Below are 25,679 nucleotides of genomic sequence, written 5' to 3'. Positions count from 1 at the left end.
ATCTGGACAAAACCAGGGCATCCTTCCCGTGGGCCCCCAGGTCGGGATGGGCAGCCATCGGCCACCGCTGCCAGGCACCCAGCTGCCCTGGTCAGAACGCTACTGGTGCCTTCGGTGGTCTGAGGGCAGGTGAGCACCTGGGGCCTCGCTCTGGAGCTGGGAGTCTGTCCTGAGGCACATCTGGGGTGGGGGTGTGGCTGCCCCTCTTGGGACTCTAGCTGGGGGAGAAGGGGGTTGCCTGCTTACCCAGCCTGCATCCCAGTAGCTGGGCCGAACGGGGGAGCGTAGGTGGGGTTGAAGCCGGGGGGTGGGGGCGGCGGCGGAGCAGGAGGTCATAAGAGGTGGGGCGGAGCCCTGGGACTCGGATAAGTACCACCTAGGCCTCCCACTGGGCACACCTGGGGAAACAGTGCCAGAGGGGAAAGGGCTTGTCCAGGGTGACCCTTCTCCCACACCCAGGGGCTGTGGTCACCCCATGTCCCCCTCTGGAGCCCTGCCAGACCTGCAGGTCTGGGTGAGGGTCTCAAGCCACCTGCTGGTCGGGGGAGGCAGGGGGTCTCAGAGTGTTGGGCCAGCTCGTCCCAAATCTCCAGAGAAGCCAGAAATCTGGGCTCACGTGTGAAGTCTGCATTTTTCAGTGTTGGCAAAAACAAATCCCAGCATACCAACGCCTCAAAAATTGACAGACTTGGCCCACTGGCCACCAGTTCGAGGCCCAGTGGGTTCTGAGGTGGGACGGAGAGGGTCTCTGCCCCACAAATGCCACAGCCCCGGGACAGGGGGGCGGGGGGCCTTTGGGGTGGACCAGGCTGCCCACCGTCTGCTGACCAGGTGTGTCACAGGAGTCACCCGCAGGTCTGGTTTCCCTGAGCGCCCGCGGGGAGAATAGGGGTTCCTTTACGGGGACCTTGCACCGCACAGCCTGGAGGAGATGCCCCCCAGTTCACAGGAACTGAGGCCGCTGGTCCCCAAAGCCCTTGGGGCTAGGGGCTGCAGCTGGCCAGCCATTCCCTCCAGCCACCACCAGAGGGCACCACGTGCACACCCCTGAGGGCACTTGGGCCCAGGAAGTCAGGGGAGACCCTGTCTAGGGGTCTTGCTTGGGATGCCCTGCCTGTCCTGCGTGCCCCACAGCTGGGCACGCTGGGCCCTCCGTCCTGGGTACCCACCATCTAAACCTCTGGTCCAAAGGATGTACATCCTTGCTTGTTCGCTGGGCCACGTGGTTGGCACTGACGGTGTACGTGGGTCCGGGGGTTCTGCTAGCACAGAAGGAGGTGACGACGAGGCTGGTTCCTCTCAGGGGACGCTGCTGAGGCTGGGGCTCGATGTTGGAGGGCACGTGAGGGTGTCCCCTGCTCGGGGTCTGTGTGTGTCCCCACCCGCACCCCAGCTGGGGCTCCGCCCACCTTTCTGCTGCACCCCTGGCGCCCACACACTTGGGGCTCGGGAACGACTGCTGGTTTCTTTGTCCAGGCAGAAAGTGCAGGATTGTCCGCAGGCAGGGCCCTGGGAGACAAGAGGGGGTGGCATGTGGTGTGGAGAGGGGACCGGGCCCCCAGAGAGGGACGCTGCTCACATGTGCTTTTAGGAGAAGCCTGACCAGCAAACAGGGCCACTGGTTTGCATGTTTCCCTCACTGAGCATTTGATGAGCACTGGCAGTCTTCGGCCCCCTGTGCCACTGGGGGCTGTTCTTGGCTGCAGCCGCTGGAGCTGCCTCAGTTTCCCCAGGGGCGGGACAGGAAGTCGCCGGATCCAGTGAGATCATCTTTGGCAAACGCCTGGAGGCTCAGGGCCCGGGGTCTGTCTCGGGGTCTCAGTCGCTGAGGCAGAGGGGCAGGGCTGGGCGTGCCTTCCTTCTGGGGCACAGGCTGCCCACGCCTTCCCTGGGCCCACCGCCCTCCGGACTGGGAGCCCTTCGAGGACCGGGACGAGGCCTGCGCTGGAGGCATCGGGGGCGCCTCCCAAGCCCCAGCCTCGTTCCTCCCCCACTCTGGGGCCCTGACGAAGAGCACCTCCGTTGTACACCGGGGGCACCCCAAGGTCCCATGGCGGCTGGCAGCAAGAGAGGAATTTAGGGGGTCTCGCCTGGCAGCAGGGAGCAGAGGTGAGAAGGAATGGGCCAGAGGTGTGGGGGGTCCCTGACCCCACCACGGGGTCCCGGGGGCAGTGAGGGCCACAGGGAAAGGAAATCCCAGGTCAGCCGAGGACCCCACCCTCATCGCACAGATGCCAGGAGACTCAGGCCTGGGTGAGGGGCTCCCTACGTAAGGTCACTCTCCAGTCGGGGCTGGACGCCAGGGCGCTGCCTGGTGCAATGGCACTCGTGCGGGCAGCCCAGACTGGGAGATGTCATCCCCCTTCCGGAGTCAGCGGCGCATGTGGGCGCTCAGGCCCACCACACAAGGCTGAGGGGACAGTCAGTATTGCTCGAGTGTGGCGGTGAGTTTTCCAGGCAGCCCTCGGAGCTTAAACTCTGAGACCCCCTCCCTGGTCCGGAGCCTGCCAAGACCCTGGCCTGGCTTTGTCTCCCTGGTCTCTAACTATTTTGCACTCAGAGGGCCTCCAAACTGTGGGCTCCAGGGCTTCGGACCTGGACCCGCCCCAGCTGAGCAGGAAACACCGGCCATGTGCTGAGGTGCTGAGAGGCTGGGGAGGGGAGCTGCGGGCAGGACAGCAGGGCAAAGGCCTCGGGCCCAGGCCAGCTGGGCCTGCTGGAGGCCCCTGTGCCCAGAGCCCAGCGCTGGGGGGAAGAGGTGGGGCAAACTGGGTGGGGAGGGACTGGGGCTTCCTTCCACGGGACGTGGGAGTCCAGCAGCTTTGGGTGACAGACCCCTCACTGTGAACCGACTGCGGGTTTCATTCCTGTTGGCCCAGGCTTGTCCCGGGCCCAACCCGTCCCCACCACCTCTGGGTCCTCACCTCCTACACCCCCCACCCGCCAGGTCCTCAGTATCCCTTCTCCTCACACCAACCAGGCACCGTCCTGCCTGAGGACCTTTGCACAGGCCACGACACCTGCCGGCCGCTCTGGGCTCCGTCCTCCCCTCAGGTCCTGGCTCTGACACCACCCACCCTGCAAGGCTTCAGACATCCCCCCGACACCTCCTCGTCCCCTGTCCCGGCTCAGGTTGAGCTCACCCCCTTCTAACGGACACTGCTATGTCTGCTAAACATCACATCTGCTGTGATGACTGCCACGCCACCAGGGTGGGGGCGGCCTGATACGTTCCCTTCTGAATCTCAGTCACCATCAGGTGCCTCCTAAGTATTTAGTGAATGAATGAATGCATGCATGCCTGCTAAGAAGGCTCTGGCCCAGGGCAAGTGGTGAGACGGTGGGAGGGGTGGAGGCTGGTGGCAGCCTGGCCCAGGGTGGAGCCCGTGTGCTGGGGAGGAGTCTTCAGGAGAGGCGCTGGGACCCTCTCCTCCTCTCTGACTTGCAGGTCCAGGCCAGGTCCCTGGGGGAAGGATGCCATTCTGCGTCTCCGGGCCTGGTGGGTCCTCGGGCTGGGCTGCGGGTCTACCTCCTCCCTGCTCTCAGCCGAGAGCCCTGGGGCTCTGGCAGCCTGCCTGGACTGACATCTTCCCAGGGCGAGCATGAAAGATCCCCCTTCAGCTGGAACACACATCTGCCTGGGCGGGCCACAGCCTGGCACTGCCGACCCTGCTGCTCGCCCAGTCTCTCTCTCTCTCTCTCTCTCTCTCTCAGACTCAGGGCAGACGGCGGCCCAGCCTGTCCACCCATCTGGCTGTGGGTCTGGCAGGGTCTGACTGAAGACACAGGAGCGGTGGCCCCTGGAAGGCCCCCCAGGGCTCAGGACAGCCTGCAGGGGGACAGGAGATGGCCCGGCTCAGCCCACCCATTGTTCAGATGGGTCCATCCCTCAGTGAGTCCCACCTACTGTGTGCAGGGACATGTCACATCTCCACCCTCATGGTCCTGACCTCCAGGTGGGTGAAGTCACCCAATATGACGTCAGGCCTGAAAGCGCTAAGAAGGCCAGAGGGTCCCTGGAGGCCAGCGGTGGTCTTCCAGCCCTCTCCCTGTTCCTCCAGGCCTTTCCTTATCTCTGCTCGCCGTCTCTCCTTTGTGCAGGACGCTCTGGTTGAGCTGGGGTGGAGAGCGGAGGCGGGGAAGAATCCTGGGCTTGTGGCCTATGTCGCCTGACGCCAGGAATCACTCCCCAGCCTGGCTCTAGCCCCAGAAGCAGAGCCTCGAGTGTCTTCCCAGATCTGGGGGCCTAGGGGGCTGGAGCCTGAGCCCAAGGGGCAGAGAAATGGGGTAGCCCAACGGGGTTCACATGTGGGCATCCGGTGGGAAGGGGTGGCAGACCCTGGGTCCCCCGGTGACCCGGGCACTTCCCCACTTTAAAGCCCACCAGCCTTTTGGGAGAGACACACCCCCCCCCACCCCCGCACTGTACTTCAGGGCCTTGTTTGAAGGTGGGGATCCTCAGCACCCTTGGGTGGCTCTTCCTATTGGCCCAATTCGGCCTCAGTTTCCTCATATGCAGGAGGTGGGGGAGAGGGGGCCACGGTGGGACCTGGAGACGCCTGGCCTGACCCCACTTTGCCCCTCCCCACACAACACGTCTTTGTCCGGGGGCTCAAGTGACAAAGCAAGGGCTCGTGTGGCCTTTTATTATGGAAATTCTCAAACCTATAGAAAGGATGGAGGCTAGTATGGGGGCGGCTCCACTTCTCCGAGCCCCGGCGTCAGTGGTTACCGCCCCGCTGTGTCCTCTGGACAGAGGCGAACTGAAGCGCCAGGAGAAGGCCCCTCGTCAAGGTCGCGCGCGGAGGCGATGACCTTGGGCGCGTCCTTCTTTTTCGCGGGCCTCAGTTTCCCCTTCTGGGACTAGGCTTGATCGGGCCTCCGAGGCCTCGAGCCGCGTGACCTTCGGCCGTCCCAGAGCCGGCGGCCTCAGTTTCCCGGGCGCGGGACCCGTGCGGGGCGCGCCGGGAGCGTGCGCGGGCAGAGGAGGGGCTCCCGCCCCCTCCCCTCCCCCGCGGCCGCGGCTCCGCCCCTCGCGGCTCCGCCCCGCCCTCCCCCCGCCTCCCCCCCTCCCTCGGGCTCGGGCCGGCGGCGGCGGCGGCGGCTCCCCCCCGGAGGCGGCGGACGAGGGCGGCCAGCGGACCCGACTCCGCAGCCGAGACAGCTCGTGCGGCCGCCCGGGCACCCCGGGCGCGGCGAGCACGGCCAAGGGCAGCCCGAACGGCGAGTGCGGGCGCGGAGAGCCGCAGTGCAGCCCCGCGGGGCCCGAGGGCTCGGCGCGGGGGCCCAAGGTGTCGTTCTCGTGTCGCGGGGCGGCCGCGGGGCCCGCGCCGGACCCGGGCGCGGGGTCGGGGCCGGCGGACGAGGCGGGCAGCGAGGAGGCGGGCCCGGCAGGGGAGTCGCGCGGCAGCCAGGCCAGCTTCATGCAGCGCCAGTTCGGCGCGCTCCTGCAGCCGGGTGTCAACAAGTTCTCGCTGCGGATGTTCGGCAGCCAGAAGGCCGTGGAGCGGGAGCAGGAGCGCGTCAAGTCGGCGGGGGCCTGGATCATCCACCCGTATAGCGACTTCAGGTACAGCCGCCCAGAGGGCCGGCCGGCCGGCCAGCGCGGAGGGGCACGGCGAGCGGGCGCGCGCAAGGGTCGTCCTGGGAGCGCTTCGGGGAGGGCGGGGCGGTGTGCCCCGCGGGTGACCTCGGGGCCCCTCGGTGACCTGGGGCGCGTCCGGGACCCGCCCCGGAGTGACCTGGGCGCGCGAGGCGCCGCCCTTGGAGGGTCACTGGGAGGCGCGCGCCCCCTCCCACGCAGCCTGACATTCCCCGCCCTTCGGATGGTCGCACGTCACGGGCCGCAGGACCAGGGTCTGAGCGCGGAGGGGCGGAGAGGACGAATAGAGGGGAACGTGGGCGCCGGGGAGGCAGCGGAGCGGAAGGAAGGAGGAAGGAAGGGCGCCCGGGAAGGACGCGCCCCGTAGAGGCTGGCGGAGAAAGGGTTAAGCGGACGCGCCGGGTCCCAGGGTCTCCACCTGCGTCCCACGCCGCAGGGAGGCGCGTCCCGGGTCCCTGGGCCTCGGTATTGCGCAAGGAGGGAACACTGTTCGTGCTGGTGTCCCCCGGCTGCGTCTGCTCTGAGCCGCATCAGCTCCGGCGGCTGGGTGGTGTGCCCAGGTGTCAGTGGTGGTGATGTTGATGTGAATTCAGCCGGCTGATCCGTGGAAAGGCTCAGAGCAAGGCCCGGAGCAGGCTCAGCCGCGTGTGTTTGTGGCGTGCCCAGGTGTCAGTGGTTGTGTAGATGCTGATGTGAATTCAGCCGGTTGGTGCGTGGAAAGCCTCAGAGCAAGGCTGGAGCAGGGTCACGCCGCCGCGTATGTTTGCAGTTCCGTTCCCGGGTGAGCGCTGTGGGGTCTGGGAGTGTGAACGATGCATATCATTGCAGGCCGTGTGTGTGATCACGAACATGTGACTGCGGCGGGCGGGGGCCGAGTGCTCCGGGGGGTGTGTCTGCATGGCGGATCACTGGTGTGTGTTGGGGAGGGAGGGGGGTGTGTGTGCATCAGCGGGAAGTGGGTGTGCGGTGTGTGCATGGTGTGTGTGTGAGGTGATGCGTCCGTGACTGGGGTGTGTGAGTTGGGGTGCAGACGGTCTCACTGGGCCGCCGGGCCACGATCTCAGGGCGGGCACGGTTTCAGCACCACGGACAGCAGTCCAGCGGCCTCTGAATCCTAGGACGCCGCGGGTCTCCCCTCCCTCAGGCCTGAGGTCGGACTCCTGGACCCCCAGAGCTGGGGAAGGGGAGCTGTGGGACTCTGCCTTTCCCTGGCCCTTCCATATCCCCGGTGCCTGACAACTGGGGAAACGGAGGCCCAGGGGCACACAACTCAGGAACGGAGGCTGGAAGAATGTCCAGCATTCCAGCTCCTCACCCCTCAGACCGTCCTGAGAGGTGAATGCAGCCTTGACCGGTGAGAGGGAGAGGCCAGGGGGCCCAGATGGGGTGCCTCTGGATGGTCCCGACCGGCATGGGGGCTCAGCACCCCTCTGCAGATGGTTCCAGTCTGTGACATGGGGATGAACTTGACTTCCAGGGCTCCCTGGCCCACCTGGCCCCTCTGTGAATGGGGGCTAAAGCCAGCTGACTGGAAAGGGACGTGGGGGCCATGTGGGCAGGAGGAGGTGGCTGCAGAAAGTAGCCACTCCTCTGTCCCCTCCAGCACATCCGCCTGCAGCATCCCCAGGGCTGTGGGAGGCCCTGGGCTTCCTCTCAGCTGCAGAAGGGGCGGGGGCTGCTGGGAGAAGGAGCCGGGCGTTCCCAGCCTTGTGCGCGTCCGGCACAGTTGCTGGGGTGCCGCGGGGCCTCTACAACCCCCCCACATTTTGGGAACCCTTCTAGACCCCTCGGATTCAATATAGAGACAGACCCCCAAGCACATGATCGGAGAAGTGCTTCCTGAGCCCCTCTTGGGCCACAGCACCTTAAGAATATAGATCCAATCCTCCTGTCAGGTGTGAGGTGGCTGCCGCAGCTACCCCAAATTTACATGCGAGGAGAGGGGGTCACGGAGAGGTAAAGTCACTTGCCCAAAGCCACACAGCTAGTCCCTGGCAGAGCAGGAATTCATTCCTGGGCAGGCTGGCCCCCTGCGTCTCCACTTTTGGACTGTCAGGCAAGCTGGCCCCTGGCTGTGTCCTGTCCGGGCCAAGAGGAAATGGGAGGAGAAAGTCATCGTGGGGATTGTTCAGGATAAGGGGGTTGCCCGGGGGAGCCGTGGGTCATCTCTGTGTTCCTGCGAGTGTTAGTTTTAAGACCCGTTCGTGGAGCAGTGGGGAGGGCCCTTTCCGGGTCTGCTTGTCCACACTTGGCTCCTTTTGTCCTCATGACCTGATGGTGCAGACACCATCCCCGCTGGTGGCCGGGTAAGCCCTGGACACGATTTAAAAGGGAAACGGGGCCCTGAGACCGAGGCTTCCTCCCCAGCCCCAGGTCCTGCCCAGGGCCGCGGCATCTCCACTTTCTTGAGCTACAACTTTGTTCAAAGTGGCACGGCACCCATCTGGCACGGAGAACAGAACAATTCACGTCTGGTGAACTGGAACAGCCCTGGTCACGCCTAGCTCCTCGGGCCACACGGGCTTCCAGGGAGGGCAGGCGTCTGCAGAGTCCTCGGGGAGGGGAGCTCTTGAGGAAGGTGACCGGACCGAGGCCGGAGGAGCAGGAGTGCCTTGTCCGGGCCGGCCTGCAGAGGGGCTGGGGCAGTCCGCGGCGAGGCCTGCGCCCCCTACGCATGGCCTGGAGTCCTCTCCGGGCTTCCCTGCCTCAGTTTCCCCAAATGCGTGGTGCACCCCATTCCTCTCGATCCAGTTGACGTCTGCACCGCCCGTGCGTTCAGAAGCGGCCTTTTTTCCTTGATACGCTTACCTGCCTCTCCCCCGACCTCCATGGCGTCCTGGGGCCTGGCACGTGGCTGGGGGGTGGGGCCCCAGGATGGTTTTGGGAACCTGCCGAGGGGCACACATGGGTGCCAGGCAAGGCCAGTCAGGTCGTGAGCACCGTTTCCTGGCAGCTTTAGAACAGCCCCAACCCTTTCTGAGGTGTGTCTTCACTTCTTCATGGGGCCACGAGTAACACTAGAGCTGGTGCCCGGATACAGACGTTCTAGGAGCTTCCATAGGGGCGGGAGAGGGGAGAAGCATGTTCGAGGGACAGCAGGAAGGATTCAGGTTCAGGAGGGTTGGTTTTCCTTCTTTGCACCCTGAGGTCCATTTCTGAGTCAGAACAAGCATGAAGACCACCCCAGAGCAAAGCAGGGAGAGCGGCCAAGGGGCCTGCATGGAGGGTCACAGCCTGGGCCACTGCCTCCCGGAGGTCCTGGGGCCCTGGCAGGATCTTCTGCCCCTGCCCCCAAAATGTATGAAGAAGAAATACAGTTCACTCCTTCACCTGGCCACCCCGGATTCTAGAGGCCAGAGAGAGGGGTTCGCGGGAAGGAGGAGAGCTCAGAGGGGAGGGCGTGGCTGGTGGTGCCCCAGCCAGGTAGGGCCCGGCTGCAACTCCCCACCGCCCGTTCTGGACAGTCCGCTTTTTCTGCCACTTCCTCCACCTCCCTAGTTGGTGGTCACTTGGTGGTCAAGGCAGCCGTGGCCGTGTGGGAGCGTGGGCAGGTCTGCGGGGTAGAGGCTTCATCTCCCTAGAGAGAGTGTGGGCAAGTGGCTCCCACGGCCTTTCATCCCGTTCCCGAGTCTGTAAGTGCTTCTGAGGTCTGACCTGAGTCTCTCCTGCTGCTGTTGCATTTCAGTTCAATGTTCCCGAATTGTGTACCGCCGGGAGGCCTGGGTTGTGGGGAAAAGATAAGTGGGTCCTTTTCCTGGCCCTCAGCGGAACTTAGACAAAGCCAGGACAGGTGGATGCTGACCTGTATCTGGGTGACATCCTGTGGGGTCCCTGAGGGCCTGGGGTGGTGGAGGGGCTGGCCTGAAGATCCAGCAGGGCTGGAGGACTTCTGCCCCAGATGGCCCTATGGATTAGCGGGAGATCAGGATGCATCAGCTCATGAGAATAAGCCCTGAATTATCCCAAGTTGGGGTGGTGGTGAGGGGCGGGGGCCAGAGTTTCCCCGGTTCTGAATCCAGCATGAGGGCACTCAGAGTGGGGGTTGGTGGACATGCCCATTTCCCAGGTGGGAGGATTGAGGCCCAGGGCCCACCCGGCTGGGAGGAAGGACACTCCATGGTCCCTGTGAGGGGTCAGCGGCCTGAGGTGGCCGAGGCCCCCCTCCTCGCTCCCTTGGTTTCCCGCCAGAATTTGGAGTTTCTGGCCCCTGAATTCCCTGCTTTAAAAACGTCACATCCCCACACCCCCTGTTTCAACATCCATGACCTGGGGGTTCAGGGGGACACTGGGGGGCCTTCCTTAGCTACCCACTTGCTCAGGACAGACCCTGCCTCACTTCCCCCATCAGCAAGCCCAACCCAAATGCCAAGAGCACAGGCTACCCCACTGCCTCCCTGGACGCCGCCCTCTGCCCCTTACTTGCCTTCCGGCTGCCGGCAGGGGCGTCTCAAGATGCACGTTCGTCCTTCTCACTTAAAACCCGCCATGGCCGTGGCCTCCACGGCCCTGCAGAGCCCGGCTCCCAGCCCTCTCATCCCTTCTCACCTCCCTTCACACCCCTGCTCCGGCCCCAGGCCTCCCGGCCGCCCCGAAAGGCCAACTCCATGCAGCCACGGGACCTTTGCACTTGCCGTTTCATCCGCCCGGCGTGCAGTGCCCGCAGTCTGCCTAGCGGCCCTTCTCCATTATCCATCCACATGTCACCGCCTCTGAGAAGCCCTCCCAGCCCACCCTGGCTAAAGTGGCCCCTCTGAAGCATCTCACTCATCTATCTGTCTGTGTGGAACGCCTGTCTCCCCGCTGGGCTGGGGGCCCCGAGGGCGGGCCGGGTCCGTCTGGTCGCCACGTGTCCCCCAGGCCTGCGCACAGTCTTGGGATCGCTCAGGAAACCTCCCCCGCGCGAGTCTCAGTTTCCCAATCCCTGACACCTGCCTGGGATCCGTAACTCCCATCCGAGGGCTCAGGCCCTAATAATCCATCCCTAGCTCATCCTTAATCCCTGACCGCCCCCCCCTTCCCGGCCCCTAATCCCCTGGGATTTGCCCGATCCGATCTGTAATTCCTGGACTGCTTCCAGCCTGGTTCTTGCTTCTCTGACCCTGAAGGGAGGGAGCCGCTACCCTTGTTAACAGCGTGCCTTGAGCAGCCACTTCAAGCTCTCAGGACACCCCTGCCCCTCGTCTGGCCCTGCCCTGCCTGGTCCTGGAAGAACAGGGCTGCTTGTCAGCTTCTGGAATCGGAGGGGCCCCAAGCGCTGGAGACGGGAGGGTGACAGCATGGTCCTGAGCTCTGGCCCGGAGGCCTGGCCGCCTGGGTTCCGTCATTTCACCACTTCCCACCTGGGTTTCTCCATCTGCGCAGAGAGAGGGGTCGGGGCAGCTGCTGGAGCGGGAGCTGGGCCCACGGTGGGGGCCCCGCTGACGTCAGAGCCATGTGGGTGTGGCGCCCGGGAGAGGCTTCCAGGCTGTCCTGTCCACAGGGCGCTGGGGGTCGTTGCCGCTGAGCCCCCGCTCCCCACCAGGAGCCCCGGCCTTGCTGGTCTCTCAGGGCCCAGTTCCTGTCCTGGCACAGGCAGGAAGCAGGATCTGAGTGTTTCCCGATGGAAGGACTTTTCAGTACGAGGTTTATTAACTGTCCCTGAAGGCCCTGGGTAGCTGAGGGCTGACTCAGGCCCCTGCAGCCCCGACCACGTCCCAGGGGTCTCTGGGGCAGCCTGATGCGGGAGGGGCCGCCGCGCTTGGGCAGAGGAAGCCTTGTGGCTCGGAGAAGGAGAGTGATTAGCCCTGGGCCGCACAGCCCAAGGGGGCAGGCAGGGCGAGGAAAGGGGGTGCTGGGGAGAGGGACCTGGATCCTCTGCCCCAGGCCTCAGTTTCCCCTCCTCCTACCCAATTCCAGGAGGACCAAGGGCCACAGGCCTGGGGGCGGCAGGCTGGCTTTCAGGTCTTTGCACCCCTCCCTGGCTGGGCCACCTCTCTGGTCTGTCAGTGGGGCAGTGTGGTGCCTGCGCCCCCACCGCCCCCAGAACAAAAGGAGGGAACGTCTATGACGAGTCGCCTGTGAAGGAGGAGGTCCTCCTCATCCTGGCCATTTACGCTGTGGCTACCCCACCCTGGTAGTTTCTAGGCCCCCCAGATTAGATTGTTTCTAACCACCCCCCTCCTTGGTTTCTAGGCTCCTGCCCCCGGCCTTCAGTTACTTCTTCCTGCTTGCTTTGTCCTTGGGCGTGAGCCCTTCAGCCCCGAAGTTGGGGATTAGGACCGACCACTGCCGTGGACGCTCTGGGGGTGGACCTGGGGACTAGGCAGGTGCGGCCCCTCCATCAGGTTGGGGCTGGGTCCCTGGGGGGGTCTTGAGGATGAGTAGATGCCCCAGATCAGAGGTCTGAGCCCAACACCTTGCCTGGATTCAGGCAAAGGAAGGTCTTGAATTTGGAGCAGTCATTTGGGTTTTGCCCTTAACCCTCACCCCAGATCACGTCAACCCTTTCAGCTCTCGAGGTCTCCATCCCCGCGCCGAGGTGGGTTTCCCGGGCTCTCCACATCATGGCTGGAGTCCCCATGGCCACTGGGAGAAGGCTCCAGCACATGTGGGCGGACAGAGCCGGGGTTGGGGGAGAACCTCAAAGCCTGCCACTCCCTGGGCTCCTCCCGGACAGATAGAAGAGGAGCCTGAGGTTCCCAGGGGGCTGGAGGGACTTGCCCAAGGTCACACCCACCAGTGGGCGGGAGCCCAGGCCTGGCTGCTGTCACCACGGTCTTAGACATTGGGTCCCTTCCAACCTTGGCTCTTGCAGACCAAGCTGCTGTGAACATCTTGCTACAAATCACTTTGTAATTTTTTTCTCTTCCTCTTGGATGATTTCCTTGGGATCAGTTCCCCGAAGTGGAAGGCCTGGGTCACCCGGCAGGCGCGGTGCTGTAGCTCTTCCCTCGGGGGGCTGCTCAGAACAGAGCCAATTCACAGCGAGTCCCAAACAGGGAGCCCAGTGCGGCCACGCCAGCGCTGGGGTTTACGGCTTTCTGCTAATTTGGGAGAGTCCCTCCAGCCCCTGGGAACCTCAGTCTCTTCTTCTGTCCATCCAGGAGGAGCCCAGGGAGTGGCAGGCTTTGAGGGTCCCCCAGGCCTGTCCTGCCTACACACGCTAGAGCCTTCTCCAAGAGGACACGGGGACTCTGGCCATGATGGGGAGGGCGCCGGGCCTACGGGAGAGCCCTGGAAACCCACCGCGGGGTGGGCGTTTCTCCCTGCACCGTGATGGGCAAAATCCGACGAACGACTCTGTTCAGAATTCGAGACCCTCCTTTGTCCGAATCTAGACAGGGAGTGTGGGCTTAGACCCCGATCTGGGGCATCTACTCCTCGCTGAGACCCTGGGCCTCGGAGGGTTTCTCTTTATGTATATGTGTTAACAGAAACATAACATAACAGTTAGCCTTTAACCATTGAAAAGTGTACAGTCAAGTGACATTAAGTCCATTCACAGTGTGGTGCAGCCATCCTCCTTATCACTCGCCAGAACTTTTTCATCTTCCCAAACAGAAACTCCCCGGCCCCTACAGCCACAAACCCACGCTCTGTGTCTGTGGATCGGCCTGTCCTGGACGTTTCCCATCAATGGAATCACACCCTGTGTGTCCTTCTGTGTCTGGCTTCTCTCACTGAGCGTCGTGTTCTCAGGGTCCGTCCACGTGGTAGCGAGTGTCGGGGCTTCTCTCCTTTCCGTGGCTGCGTGACGCCCTGTGTGTGGAGGGACACGTGTGTTTGTATGTCCATCCACTGGTGGACACTCGGGTTGCTCCCACACTCTGGCCATCGTGAATCGTGCTGCCGTGGACACTGGTGCACAAGTGTCTCTTTGAGTCCCGGCTTTTGAGTCCTTGGGTGAAGGCCCAGGAGCGGAATTGCGGGGCCGCAGGGTAACTCTAACCTTCTCAGGAACCGACAGGTTTCCCTTGGAGTGGTTTTGATTCCTATTTTATCAATTGCCGCAGGGCTGGGCATCTCTCCATGTGGCCTTTGCTGCATCTGTCTGTCCTCGTGGGTAAATGCTGGACTCAGAACACTGTGCCCGGCCGTTAATATTCTTCAAATGGACGGGCCTTTTTCTGGGAGCACAGAATTCCCGGGTGGAGTTCTGGAATTGACCTCCAGGACTTGTATCGGTCCTGGGCCTATCTGGCCAGTCATCCCTTTTGCAGGCGTATTTATCACATGAAACATCCAAGCCGTGGCCAGGTCCCGTCCCTCAGGCTCTTCCGCCACCTGGCTCTGCACTGGCTTCTCCCTTTCTCCCAGACGGCCTGGCACCCTGGCCTCTGCCCGGTCCTCAGCACCCCTGGGTGCTTCCTGAAATGGATGGACAGCCAGTGCCCCCTGTTCAGCCTTCCGGTGCCCCACCGGGAAGTCCGGCCAGGGTGGGGGTCCTGCACCTGGATGTCAAACTGTGGGTGTCCAGTGCCCACCCGGCACCTGCAGCCCCCGGCCGCCCAGCCACTCAACCCTCCTGGCTGCAGTTCCCACCCCCCACCCCCCACCCGGCCCCTCCAGCTCCTCCGCTTGTCTGTCTCCCCCTCCTGGCTCGGCCCTATTTTTATTTTTATTTTTTTTGTGGTATGCGGGCCTCCCTCTGCTGTGGCCTCTCCCGTTGCGGAGCACAGGCTCCGGGCGCGCAGGCTCAGCGGCCATGGCTCACGGGCCCAGCCGCTCCGCGGCACGCGGGATCCTCCCAGACCGGGGCGCGAACCCGGTTCCCCTGCATCGGCAGGCGGACGCGCAACCACTGCGCCACCAGGGAAGCCCCGGCCCTAGTGCTTTTTGGACGGCAGCCTTGTGCCAGGCATGTTGGGCCTTCTTGGTCCTGGGAAACATTTAGTCAATTTTTGAGCGGCCTCTTGGACTCTTCCAGGTCTCCGGCTTCTTCAAGGAGAGAAGGTCAGGCTGGGCCAGCGAGAGGGACCTGGGCTGGGGGAGCCCAGCCGGCAGTGGAGTGCTGCTGTCTGGGGCTTGGGAGGGCTTCCTGGAGGCGGGGTCCACACTAGCCGGGGCCACAGTCTCAGCTTTGCCGGAGGAGGCGAGCGCTGGGCTGGTCTTCAAAGGCGCATGCGCGCGCGGTGGGGCAGGCAGGCTCCGCGGAGGGCCCCGCGCGAAGGTGGAGGTGTGGCCGCGTGACCGGCTGCACCTCGCCCCCAGGTTCTACTGGGACTTCACCATGCTGCTCTTCATGGTGGGAAACCTCATCATCATCCCCGTGGGCATCACCTTCTTCAAGGACGAGACCACGGCCCCGTGGATTGTGTTCAACGTGGTCTCGGACACATTCTTCCTCATGGACCTGGTGCTGAACTTCCGCACGGGCATCGTGATCGAGGACAACACGGAGATCATCCTGGACCCCGAGAAGATCAAGAAGAAGTACCTGCGCACGTGGTTCGTGGTAGACTTCGTGTCCTCCATCCCCGTGGACTACATCTTCCTCATCGTAGAGAAGGGCATCGACTCCGAGGTCTACAAGACGGCGCGCGCCCTGCGCATCGTGCGCTTCACCAAGATCCTCAGCCTGCTGCGCCTGCTCCGCCTGTCGCGCCTCATCCGCTACATCCACCAATGGGAGGAGGTGAGCCCGGCTGCACGTCGGCGCGGGGGCGGGGCCGTGGGCGTGGGCAGGGTCGTGAGGAGCGAGGAGGAGTGGGGACGCGGATGCTAGCGTGGGCTCTGTGGGGTCGTGATGGGCTGGAGCGGGGCTAGGATGTAGGGGCGCGGGGTTGTGACGGGTGAGGATGCCGCGATGGGACCCTGCCGTTGGCTGCAGGAGGGGGCAAGGAGGCACCAGGAACAAAAAGGCGGGGCCGTGATGGGAGACTCTGGGCGGGGCTACCGGGGTCCAGGGTCATGGACACAGTGAGAGGACAGGTGGGGATACGGGCAAACGAGCGGGGTCATTGGGTGGGGCATTGGGCGGAGTTACAGGGACCGCAGTGAGGGGCCTAGGAACCTTAGGGGTGGAACCTGGGCCTCGGGGCGGGGCGGGGGGGGGCACGGGGCGTGGCCACAGGAGCTTGTACCCGGCGGAGGGGGGGGCGGGTCACAGGGAGCGCAGCATGGACCCTTGACGCATCCGCACCCCTCTCCTTCTTTCTACCCTGTAAGAGGCAGACTCCACAGCCCCGGTGGCAACGGGGAAACTGAGGCTCCGAGAAGCGAAATCACGCCCCTCTCCCCCAAGTTCAGACCCGCCTCTGGACTGAGTGTGACCTGATTCCTGAAGCCCGTGGCCACCACGCGGGCTCAGAGTCTCCGCCACTGTCCAGGACAGCAACTAGGCTCCGAGGCGGGGAGTGGGTGGGGACAAGGCTACGGAAAAAGGCCGTGGTCCTGGGAGAGGGCAGTGGGTAGCCGGGCAGGCAGAGAGATTTGGGCGCCCGGGGCGGCAGGCCGGGCAGGGGGCCATGCGCTCTAGTCTAGGGTGCTGCATTACCTTGAAAGGCAACGGGTCTCACAGGAGCGGGGGGGCCCCACCGGCCGCGTGGGGGGCGTGGTGAGGTGGGGCGCCTCCCAAGGGGAGTGGGCCCTGCGGAGGGCTTCGTCCTCCCACTGCTCGGGTGGCAAGAGGCCGTGGGCGGAGGCCTCTCCCTCGCACACCGTCTGCGGGACTCTCACGGGCGCCGCCCCACCCCCCAGATCTTCCACATGACCTATGACCTGGCCAGCGCCGTCATGCGCATCTGCAACCTTATCAGCATGATGCTGCTCCTGTGCCACTGGGACGGCTGCCTGCAGTTCCTAGTGCCGATGCTGCAGGACTTCCCGCGCAACTGCTGGGTCTCCATCAACGGCATGGTGGTGAGCCCCGAGCCCCCCGCCCCACATCCGCTCCCGGAGCGCACGGCGCCTGAAACACTCCTCTGGGGGTGAGCGCCCCTCTGGGCTGCTATCCGACTTCGAGCCTTGCCTTGCAGACCCCGGGACCATGGAGATCTTTGACCGTTTGAGGGCTATAGGACAGTTTCTGTCCCCCAGAGATCGCCTCTCATCTGCTTACTGTGCTTTGCAATGCATTCCACTTTTAAATTTGCATACATGTATTTAAAAGACAGTTTTATATCATAGTCCTCAAATGGAAAAGGGGTATCATGGGCCGTGAGAAATAAAAATTGGAGACTCACAAGCACCTATTACTTCCCGGCTGAGATGCTGAGTGTTAAAAGCTTTCCTCCTGCACGTGGGGCACAGGGCAGGTGGGCGTTGACGGGCGGGAGCAGCGGAGGGAAAACCCGCGGGTGCCCAGCCCGGCGCCTGGCGCAGCTGCCTGGCTGAGGCAGCTCATTGTCTGGCCGGACACCCAGGCCTGTGGTCCTGTTTCCTGAACGGGGCCCGCTGCCCCCTCCCCTAGCCAGGTCAACTGAGGACTGGGAGGGGGCTCCTCCTGGTCCTGCCTGATGCCTCCCCCCTCTCCGCCCCTCTGATCAGATTTCAGTGTCCCCCGCTCACTGTCTCCGGGGTCCCCAGAACTTTCCCATTCTCTTGGCCTCACAGACACTCTCGTCAGAGGCTGAAAAGTGGTGGGGGCTCCTGAGCCCCCAAGGCTAGACTCTGGCCCCTCTGAGCCTCAGTTTCCCAGGACTGAAGTGGGGAGGCGGCTTCAGACCCGCACCTGCTGATGAGTTGCTGTGACGTGTGTGAGCAACACGTCAGCTGCCCGAGTCTCAAGTTTCCCTGGGTTACCTCTGGAAGACACGGAGCTCGCCACCTGGATGCCTGGGGGAGGACGGGCAGGCGGGGCCCAGCAGGGGGGTGTGTGTGTCAAGGGGGCTCCCAGGGGGTCGCGAGCGCCCACCCACCCGCCCACCCACCCGTGGCCTTGCAGAACCACTCGTGGAGTGAGCTCTACTCCTTCGCGCTCTTCAAGGCCATGAGCCACATGCTGTGCATCGGGTACGGGCGGCAGGCGCCGGAGAGCATGACGGACATCTGGCTGACGATGCTGAGCATGATCGTGGGCGCCACCTGCTACGCCATGTTCATTGGCCACGCCACCGCCCTCATCCAGTCGCTGGACTCCTCGCGGCGCCAGTACCAGGAGAAGGTGAGAGGGGGAGGCACCCCCGTGGGGCTGGGGGTCCAGCCCGCATCCCCCCAGCTCTGTGCGCTGTGCTCAGGACAGCGGCCGGGGGGAGTTGGGGGGGAGCGTGGGGACCCCAGAGGGGCCTGTGGCTGTCATTAGGAACGGACACCCCCCTCCCCTCGGCGGGGGAGTAGCTCCCGGAAGGACAGTGAGAAAGCTCAGGGCCCTGAGGAGGAAGGAAGTCTGGAGCCTGGAGGGGGGCAGGGCAGGAGGGGTTGAGGAAGACACAGGCCAAGGAAGGGGACAGGAGCCGGAGGGGTCCGAACAGGACAGGGCCAGTCCGAGGGGCATCAGGGGGCTCCGGGCGGCGGGGGAAGGTCTCTGGGCCATCTCGGGAGGGGCTGGGGGGCTGGGGTCGCTCGAGGACACGGGGGAAGCCTCTGGGGGAGCAAGGATGTCCTGGCACTTGGCCTTGGTGGGGGAACCTCCGTGAAGCCAGCCCAAGGGCTGTGGGCCGGCAAGGGCCGAGAGAGGGCGGGTGCGACCCCACCCTTTCTGGAGGTCAGCCTCGGGCTTCACTCGGCCTCAGCCTCCCCTCCCTAAGGCCACGGGTGGCCCGGTCCCTGGGACATCGCCCCATTGGCCCTGCACTGCTATCCGATGGCTGGCCTTGGCCAGGCAGCTGCAACCCCCCAAGCAGTGCCCAGCAGTCGGGTCGGCTGGGCCGGCTGGGCCTGGTGCCAGGCACCCCGGCTGTCCGGAAGCCACCGGCCTCCCACCCAAACATGAGCTGGTGCCGCCACCCGCCTGCCGTCACGGGTTCCGCTGAGCTCAGGGCAGCTGGGGCCAGGCGGGGCTGGGACGGAAGCGGGGCCGGGGCTCCCCTGAGGGTGCCATCCTGTGGACAGCAGGGCCTGGCACCCCTTCCTGGTGCCCACACCCCTACCCTGCTCAGGAGGAGCTGGGCTGATTTCTAGAAGGATCATTGGGGGAGGGGAGCCAGGGCCACCAAAGGGTCTGGGACCTCTGAGGCAGGGGCCAGTCCAGCCCCCTCTAAGGGCTGGGGGTGGGGTGCTGGTGGGGGGGAAGGGTTGCCAGATGAAATTCAGGACGGGACTTCCCAGTGGTCCAGGGGTTAAGACTCCACGCTGCCACTGTAGGGGACACGGGTTCCACCCCTGGTAGGGGAAGTTCTGCATGCCGTGTGGTATGGCCCCCCAAAAAAAAAAGGAAATTCAGGACATAGCAATAACTTTTTATAAAAAAATTCATTCATTCATTTATTTTTGGCTGCGTTGGGTCTTCGCTGCTGCGCACGGGCTTTCTCTAGTTGCGGTGCGCGGGCTTCGCGTTGCAGTGGCCTCTCTTGCTGTGGAGCGCGGGCTCTGGGTGCGCGGGCTCAGTCGTGGTGGCGCACGGGCTTAGCCGCTCCGCGGCACGTGGGATCTTCCCGGAGCAGGGCTCGAACCCGTGTCCCCTGCACCACCAGGGGAGCCCCCTGCCCAGGATATACTTATCTGGGGCATTTTGGTCGTTTATCTGAAGTTCAGATCGCCCTGGGCATCTCGTATTTGTGTTATTGTTAAGTCGAGGCCCACTCGGGGCGGGGGCTCGGGAGCGGCGGCCGCTGACCCGGGCCCCCCGCCCTGTTACAGTACAAGCAGGTGGAGCAGTACATGTCCTTCCACAAGCTGCCTGCTGACTTCCGCCAGAAGATCCATGACTACTACGAGCATCGCTACCAGGGCAAGATGTTCGACGAGGACAGCATCCTGGGCGAGCTCAATGGGCCCCTGCGGGAGGTGAGGTGGGGGTCCGCGTACGGAGGAGGGTCCTGGGGGAGCCCCACGGGCCCCTGCAGGAGGCGAGGGGCGGGGTGCTCACTCCAGAGGCTCCGGGGAGAGTCCTTCCTGCCCCTCCCAGCTCCTGTTGTGGCCCATGGTTCTCGGTGTCCTCGGCTTGTGGACACACCACCCCGGCCTCTTCCTCCATCTTCACGCGGCCTGTTCCCGTGTCTCTGTGTCCCCTCCTCTGTAAGGACACCAGCCACTGGGTTCAGCACGACCTCATCTTAACCAGTCACACCTGCAAAGACCCTATGTCCACATCTGGCCCCGTTCACGCGTACCAGGGCTCAGGACTTCAGCGTATGATGGTGGTGGGCGGACAGTTCAACCCGTGACCCTCAGCAAGCAGTTACTGGGCGCCAGCTGTGTGCCCTGCCCTGTTTTCCAGGGAGGTGGTGCCGGAGGGGAAGCTCTGGGAGGGACGGAGCGGGGAGGCGCTTGGGGCGACTCACAGAGGCGAGTGTGAGCCTGCGTGGCCCTGAGGAGGGAGAGGAACGGGCAGTACGATTTCTTCGGAGGGTGGAGGCGCCTCCCAGCAGGCAAGCACTGTGGCTACCTGCGCTGACGATATTCGCTTGGTAATTATTTTCATTCGCTCACTCATCTACAGACAAACGCCTCACAGACCACAAAATGCATGAAATGCCGTGTCGAGTGTATTCAGAGTGGTGCCACCGCTGCCACCTAATCCCACGGCCTGGCCTTCCCGGCCGCTCAGGACACCCGGCCCTCACTCCCATTCCCCTTCCGCCAGCCCCTGGCGACCTGTGTTTGATCATTACTTAAGTGTTTACATAAAGTCAAATTTACAAAACCAGATATATTCAGAAAACGCCCGTCTTCCGTCCTGTTCCTCTGCCCAGTTTCCTCCTGCTCTCTCCATCCATTTTCTGCCCCCTTTTTTTTTTTTTAAAGAAGATGTTGGGGGTAGGAGTTTATTAATTTATTTTATTTATTTTTGCTGTGTTGGGTCTTCGTTTCCGCGCGAGGGCTTTCTCTAGTTGCGGCGAGCGGGGGCCACTCTTCATCGCGGTGCGCGGGCCTCTCACTGTTGTGACCTCTCCCGTTGCGGAGCACAGGCTCCAGACGCGCAGGCTCAGTAGTTGTGGCTCACGGGCCTAGTTGCTCCGCGGCATGTGGGATCTTCCCGGACCGGGGCACGAACCCGTGTCCCCTGCACTGGCAGGCGGACTCTCAACCACTGCGCCACCAGGGAAGCCCCCATTTTCTGCCTTTTTAACACAAAACAAAGGCGGGCCTCTGGGGTGTCCGTGCCTGGCGCTCCCTCTCTGGGTCCTGTCTGCTTTGCGGGAGGAGCTCGCGGCACAGGGCAGAGGCAAGGGTGGGGTCGGGGCCCTGCTAGATTCCCCTCCGAGGGCGCCACGAGGGACACCCTGGAGACAGTCCCAAAACGCCCAGGTGAGAGGTGCACCCCTCAGGTGCGATTCTCTTATTTTCCTGCCATCAGGGGCTTATTTGCATTTCTCTTTCTGTAAACTGTTCATAACTTTTGCTTGTTTTTCTACAGAACTTTTGGTCTTTTTGTTGTTTTTATTTATTTTTTATTTATTTACTTATTTTTTAAAGATTGGGAGCGTTTTATTTTTTTATTTTTGGCTGTGTTGGGTCTTCGATGCTGCGTGCGGACTTTCTCTAGTTGGCGGCAAGCGGGGGCTACTCTTCGTTGCGGTGCGCGGGCTTCTCATTGCGGTGGCTTCTCTTGTTGCGGAGCACGGGCTCTAGGCGCGCGGGCTTCAGCAGTTGTGGCTCTCGGGCTTAGCTGCTCCGTGGCCTGTGGGATCTTGCCGGACCAGGGCTTGAACCTGTGTCCCCTGCATTGGCAGGCACCACCAGGGAAGTCCCTGGCCATTTGTCTTTAAAACTTGCTTACTGTGGTTTTTTTCCCCCACGTGTGGAATTTTTATGCCCTGTACATCAGGTGCCGCATGTATGCTTGCTGTGCACAGTAAAGTGTTCAATGTGTGCTTGTGTAACAGAGCGAGTGTAGTGTTCAGTGTTTGCCTTCTGTACACAGCAGGTGCTGAACACCTGACTGCTGTACATAGTGGGTTCTCAATATCTACTCTCTGTGGACATCAGGCACACAATACATGCTCGCTGTATACAGCAGGTGCACGATACCTGCTTGCTGTACACACCCAGGCTTTAGAGGAATTTGCCCACGTTTTCTTCTAATACCTGTAGAGTTTCATTATTGGCAATGTAGACCCCCTATGCCTTTGGAATTTATCGTGGACTCTGGCGTGAGGAAGGGATCCAGGCTCATCTGCCGTGCGGGGCTGAACCATCTGGCTCTGCCCCGAGACCTGGTGGGGGAGGGGCACCTTAAGCTGAAGTTCCCTCCCGCTTGGGTCTATTTCTGGACTTTTCATCTGTCCCATCAGCCTGTGTGCTGTGTGTGTGTGCCAAACCCACTGTGCACCGCAGAGGTTTGCGGAGTGCTTCGGTGTCTGAGAGGGCGAGCCCCCTCCCCGCTCTTCTTTCTCACAGGCTTCCTGCTACTTCAGCTCATTTGTTCTAAATGCACGTGACTAGCCCCGGGTATCGAGAAGCGAGCCGGGCGGCATTTCCACAGGGCTCTGTGACCTGTATCCCTGCCTGGGGAGAATGGGTGTCTTCCATCTCGAAGATGGTGAGCGGTGCTCTCTAAGGACACAATGTGTTCAAGGCTCTTCTGTGCCTCTGGGAGGGTTTTCAACGTTTCCTCATATAGATTTGGCCATGTCTTGGTAAACTCGTGCCGTGCCATCTTACTTAGCTCTTTTTCCCTGCAGTGGCAGGCGGACTCTCAACCACTGTGCCACCAGGGAAGCCCTTACTTAGTTCTTTATGTGGGTGGAAATGGGGTCTTCTCATCCATTCCGTCTTCTTCGGAGTGACTTTTGTTTGCATGTACAAAAGCTGTGGATTTTATTTATTTATTTGTTTATTTTTGGCTGTGTTGGGCTGGGCGTCAGTAGTTGTGGCACGCAGGCTCAGTAGTTGTGGCTCGCGGGCTCTAGAGCACAGGCTCAGTAGTTGTGGCGCAGGGCTTAGTTGCTCCGCGGCATGTGGGATCTTCCCGGACCAGGACTCGAACCCGTGTCCCCTGCATTGGCAAGCGGACTCTTAACCACTGCGCCACCAGGGAAGCCCAATTTTCTTTTTAGGGTAAGCAAAGTGCCCCGTCATTAGGGCACACCCGATGGATGTTCCATCAAGTGAAATCCCCACATGACCCCCACGCAGATCAAATATGGAGCATTTCCATCCCGCAGAAGCTTCTTTGCCAAGGATAACTGTCATCCTGACTTCTACCACCGTGGATTCATTTTAAGGCTCTTGGTTTTCATGTTGTTTTTTTTTTAATCACTTGCTATTTCGACTAATTTCCCTTGTTAACAGTTTTCCATTGACTCTTTCGGGTTTTTCAGGCAATCCCATTAATACAGATAGTAAAGAGATAGTTCTACTTTTTCCTTTCCAATTCTTACGTCTCCGAATGCTCTTCCATGTCTAACTGCATCGGCCAGTATCGCCAACACAGAGTTCAACAGTAGAGGATCTTGGGACTCTTTTCTTGACCCTGTCTTTGGTGGCAAAACCTCCAGTGTTTGCCTATTAAGATGCTGGCTTTCGGGCTAACGTGTCCAATCCCTTTCACAAACCGAAGGTCTGAGAGGTGCAGCAGTCCCAAAGGTAGGGTGAGATGGGAGGAGCGGGTGTGTGCCCTGTCGTGAGTCACCCCCGCCTCCCACCCCTACAGGAGATTGTCAACTTCAACTGCCGGAAGCTGGTGGCCTCGATGCCGCTGTTTGCCAACGCCGACCCCAACTTCGTCACGGCCATGCTGACCAAGCTCAAGTTCGAGGTCTTCCAGCCGGGGGACTACATCATCCGTGAGGGCACCGTCGGCAAGAAGATGTACTTCATCCAGCACGGGGTGCTCAGTGTGCTCACCAAGGGCAACAAGGAGATGAAGCTGTCCGACGGCTCCTACTTCGGGGGTGAGTGTCTGTGGGCAGCGGTGCCCAGGCTGGGGAACCCAGGGGCAGGGGCGTGGCTGGCGGGCGCAGCAGCGAGGCCCGGGGCGGGGCTGGACTGCTCCGCTGGCTGGGAGGGCCGTGGGGCGTGGCCCAGCAGTGAGGACGCCGCCCCTGGCTGCACGCAGAGATCTGCCTGCTGACGCGGGGCCGGCGCACGGCGAGCGTGCGGGCCGACACCTACTGCCGCCTCTACTCGTTGAGCGTGGACAACTTCAACGAGGTGCTGGAGGAGTACCCCATGATGCGGCGGGCCTTCGAGACGGTCGCCATCGACCGCCTGGACCGCATCGGTGAGTGGGCCAGCGGTCAGCCGCAGTGGCTGTCGGGGGGCAGCCTGAGGAGCGGGGTGGCATGGCCCAGCGGACCCTCAGGGCCCCTTCTGACCCCCGGACCAGATTCCTTGACCCACTTTCTCCCTTGGCCAAACACGGCCCCGGTTTCCCAAGGACGGGGAAATGGGTGTTTCTGCTCCCTAGGCAGATGTTTGAGCACCTACTGTGTGCCGGCAGGTGTAGATGTGGCCCACGAGGCTGACGTGGTGGCCACCCTCAGGCTTGTCATGGAGGGGATGTCGGGGGGGCTTCCTTGTGACTCCAAGTGGAGACCCAGATGGGTAGGCGTTGCCGGGAGAAAGACAGAGGCATGTTCTGGGAGTGGAGACAGCATGTGCCAAGGCCCTGAGGTGGGAAAGAGGCCTGGAGTCCAGGGACTCAGGGAAGCTGGGAGGGAGGCGGGCACCAGGCATACGAGGCCACAGGGCTGTAGAGGAAGGTGTTTGGGCTGTAGGTCAGAAGCCCTGGGGAGCCATGGATGCTCCTAGGCAGGGGAGGACCTGATCAGATGTGCACTTTACGAGGGTGGGCGTATGGAGGAATCTGGTGGCCCGGCCTGGGTGTGGCGGGGGGGGGGGGCTTTGGGTAAAGGGAGAGGTGGGCGGGCAGGGGAACCTCAGAAACGGCTAAGGACTTGCTGAAGACTAGAGCAGGATTCAGAGAGGTGGAGACCCTTGGTGCTATGTGTGGGAATAAAGACAACGAGTGGCTGGAAAAGCAAACTGGGGTGCGGTAGGGAAGAGTTGTTAAGACCTCCCAGCACGCAGAAAGCACTCAACATGCTTATATTACAAGAGGCGCTTAAAATTTTGCTCTGTACAGTATCTGCGTAGATGTGTTTGCTATATACGGTAGGCACTCAACCCATGCTTGCTACGTACACGGTAGGCACTCGGCATGCCGGCCGCGTACAGGCAGGAGTCTGCGTGTGCTGCTGTGCACAGTAAGTGTCTGATACCTGCGTGGTGTACACAGCAGGTATACGACACATGCTTACTGTATACAGGAAGTGCTCCATGCATGCTGGCAGGATTCGGGTGTCTCATACTTGCTTCGCGTGTGAAGCAGGTGCTTGATGTGTTTGCTACACACAAACGTGCTTGATTCATGCTTGCTGTATACGGTAGGTGTACAAGTTCAGCTTCCTATACACAGCAGACACTTGGCATGTTTGCTGTAGGCAGGAGGGGCTCCATTCGTGCTGGCTGTACAGAGCAGGCACTCAGACGCAGGCCTACTGCACGCAGAAGGCGCTCCACGCATGCGTGCAGTGCACGGCAGCAGGCACCTCTGATGCGCCCCCCTCCCCTAAACCAGGCAAGAAGAACTCGATCCTGCTGCACAAGGTGCAGCACGACCTCAACTCGGGCGTGTTCAACAACCAGGAGAACGCCATCATCCAGGAGATCGTCAAGTACGACCGCGAGATGGTGCAGCAGGCAGAGCTGGGCCAGCGCGTCGGCCTCTTCCCGCCGCCCCCGCCCCCGCCCCCGCCCCCGCCGCAGGGCGCCTCGGCCATCGCCACGCTGCAGCAGGCCGTGGCCATGAGCTTCTGCCCGCAGGTGGCGCGCCCGCTCGTCGGGCCCCTGGCGCTCGGTTCGCCGCGCCTCGTGCGCCGCTTGCCCCCCGGGCCCGCGCCCACAGCCGCCTCGCCCGGGCCCGCGCCCGCTGCCAGCCCCCAGGGCGCGCCCTCCAGCCCCCGGGCACCGCGGACCTCGCCCTATGGCGGCGCGCCTGGCTCCCCCGCTGCGCCCCGCGCCGGGCCCCTGCTGCCCGCGCGCCGCCTGAGCC

General features: G+C 62.6%; 1 protein-coding gene across 1 annotated transcript in view; it reads left to right on the top strand.

Moving 5' to 3' along the window:
• The first annotated feature begins 46 nt into the window (after window positions 1-46).
• The window catches only part of HCN2 (hyperpolarization activated cyclic nucleotide gated potassium and sodium channel 2), a 26,768-nt gene continuing 1,135 nt past the window's right edge, over window positions 47-25,679 (top strand). The window contains exons 1-10 of the mRNA XM_028484149.2: window positions 47-129; window positions 4,868-4,972; window positions 5,087-5,569; window positions 14,792-15,215; window positions 16,280-16,441; window positions 17,466-17,684; window positions 19,319-19,465; window positions 23,277-23,517; window positions 23,682-23,846; window positions 25,206-25,678. Of these exons, the coding sequence (XP_028339950.1) occupies window positions 47-129; window positions 4,868-4,972; window positions 5,087-5,569; window positions 14,792-15,215; window positions 16,280-16,441; window positions 17,466-17,684; window positions 19,319-19,465; window positions 23,277-23,517; window positions 23,682-23,846; window positions 25,206-25,678 (2,502 nt within the window). The remainder of the gene's footprint in view (window positions 130-4,867; window positions 4,973-5,086; window positions 5,570-14,791; window positions 15,216-16,279; window positions 16,442-17,465; window positions 17,685-19,318; window positions 19,466-23,276; window positions 23,518-23,681; window positions 23,847-25,205; window position 25,679) is intronic.

The sequence above is a fragment of the Physeter macrocephalus genome, unplaced genomic scaffold (assembly GCF_002837175.3).
Source record: "Physeter macrocephalus isolate SW-GA unplaced genomic scaffold, ASM283717v5 random_134, whole genome shotgun sequence".
In the NCBI taxonomy this organism is placed as follows: Eukaryota; Metazoa; Chordata; class Mammalia; order Artiodactyla; family Physeteridae; genus Physeter; species Physeter macrocephalus.
The sequence above is the reverse complement of the archived record's forward strand: the minus strand, read 5'-3'. Positions and strand labels throughout refer to the sequence as shown.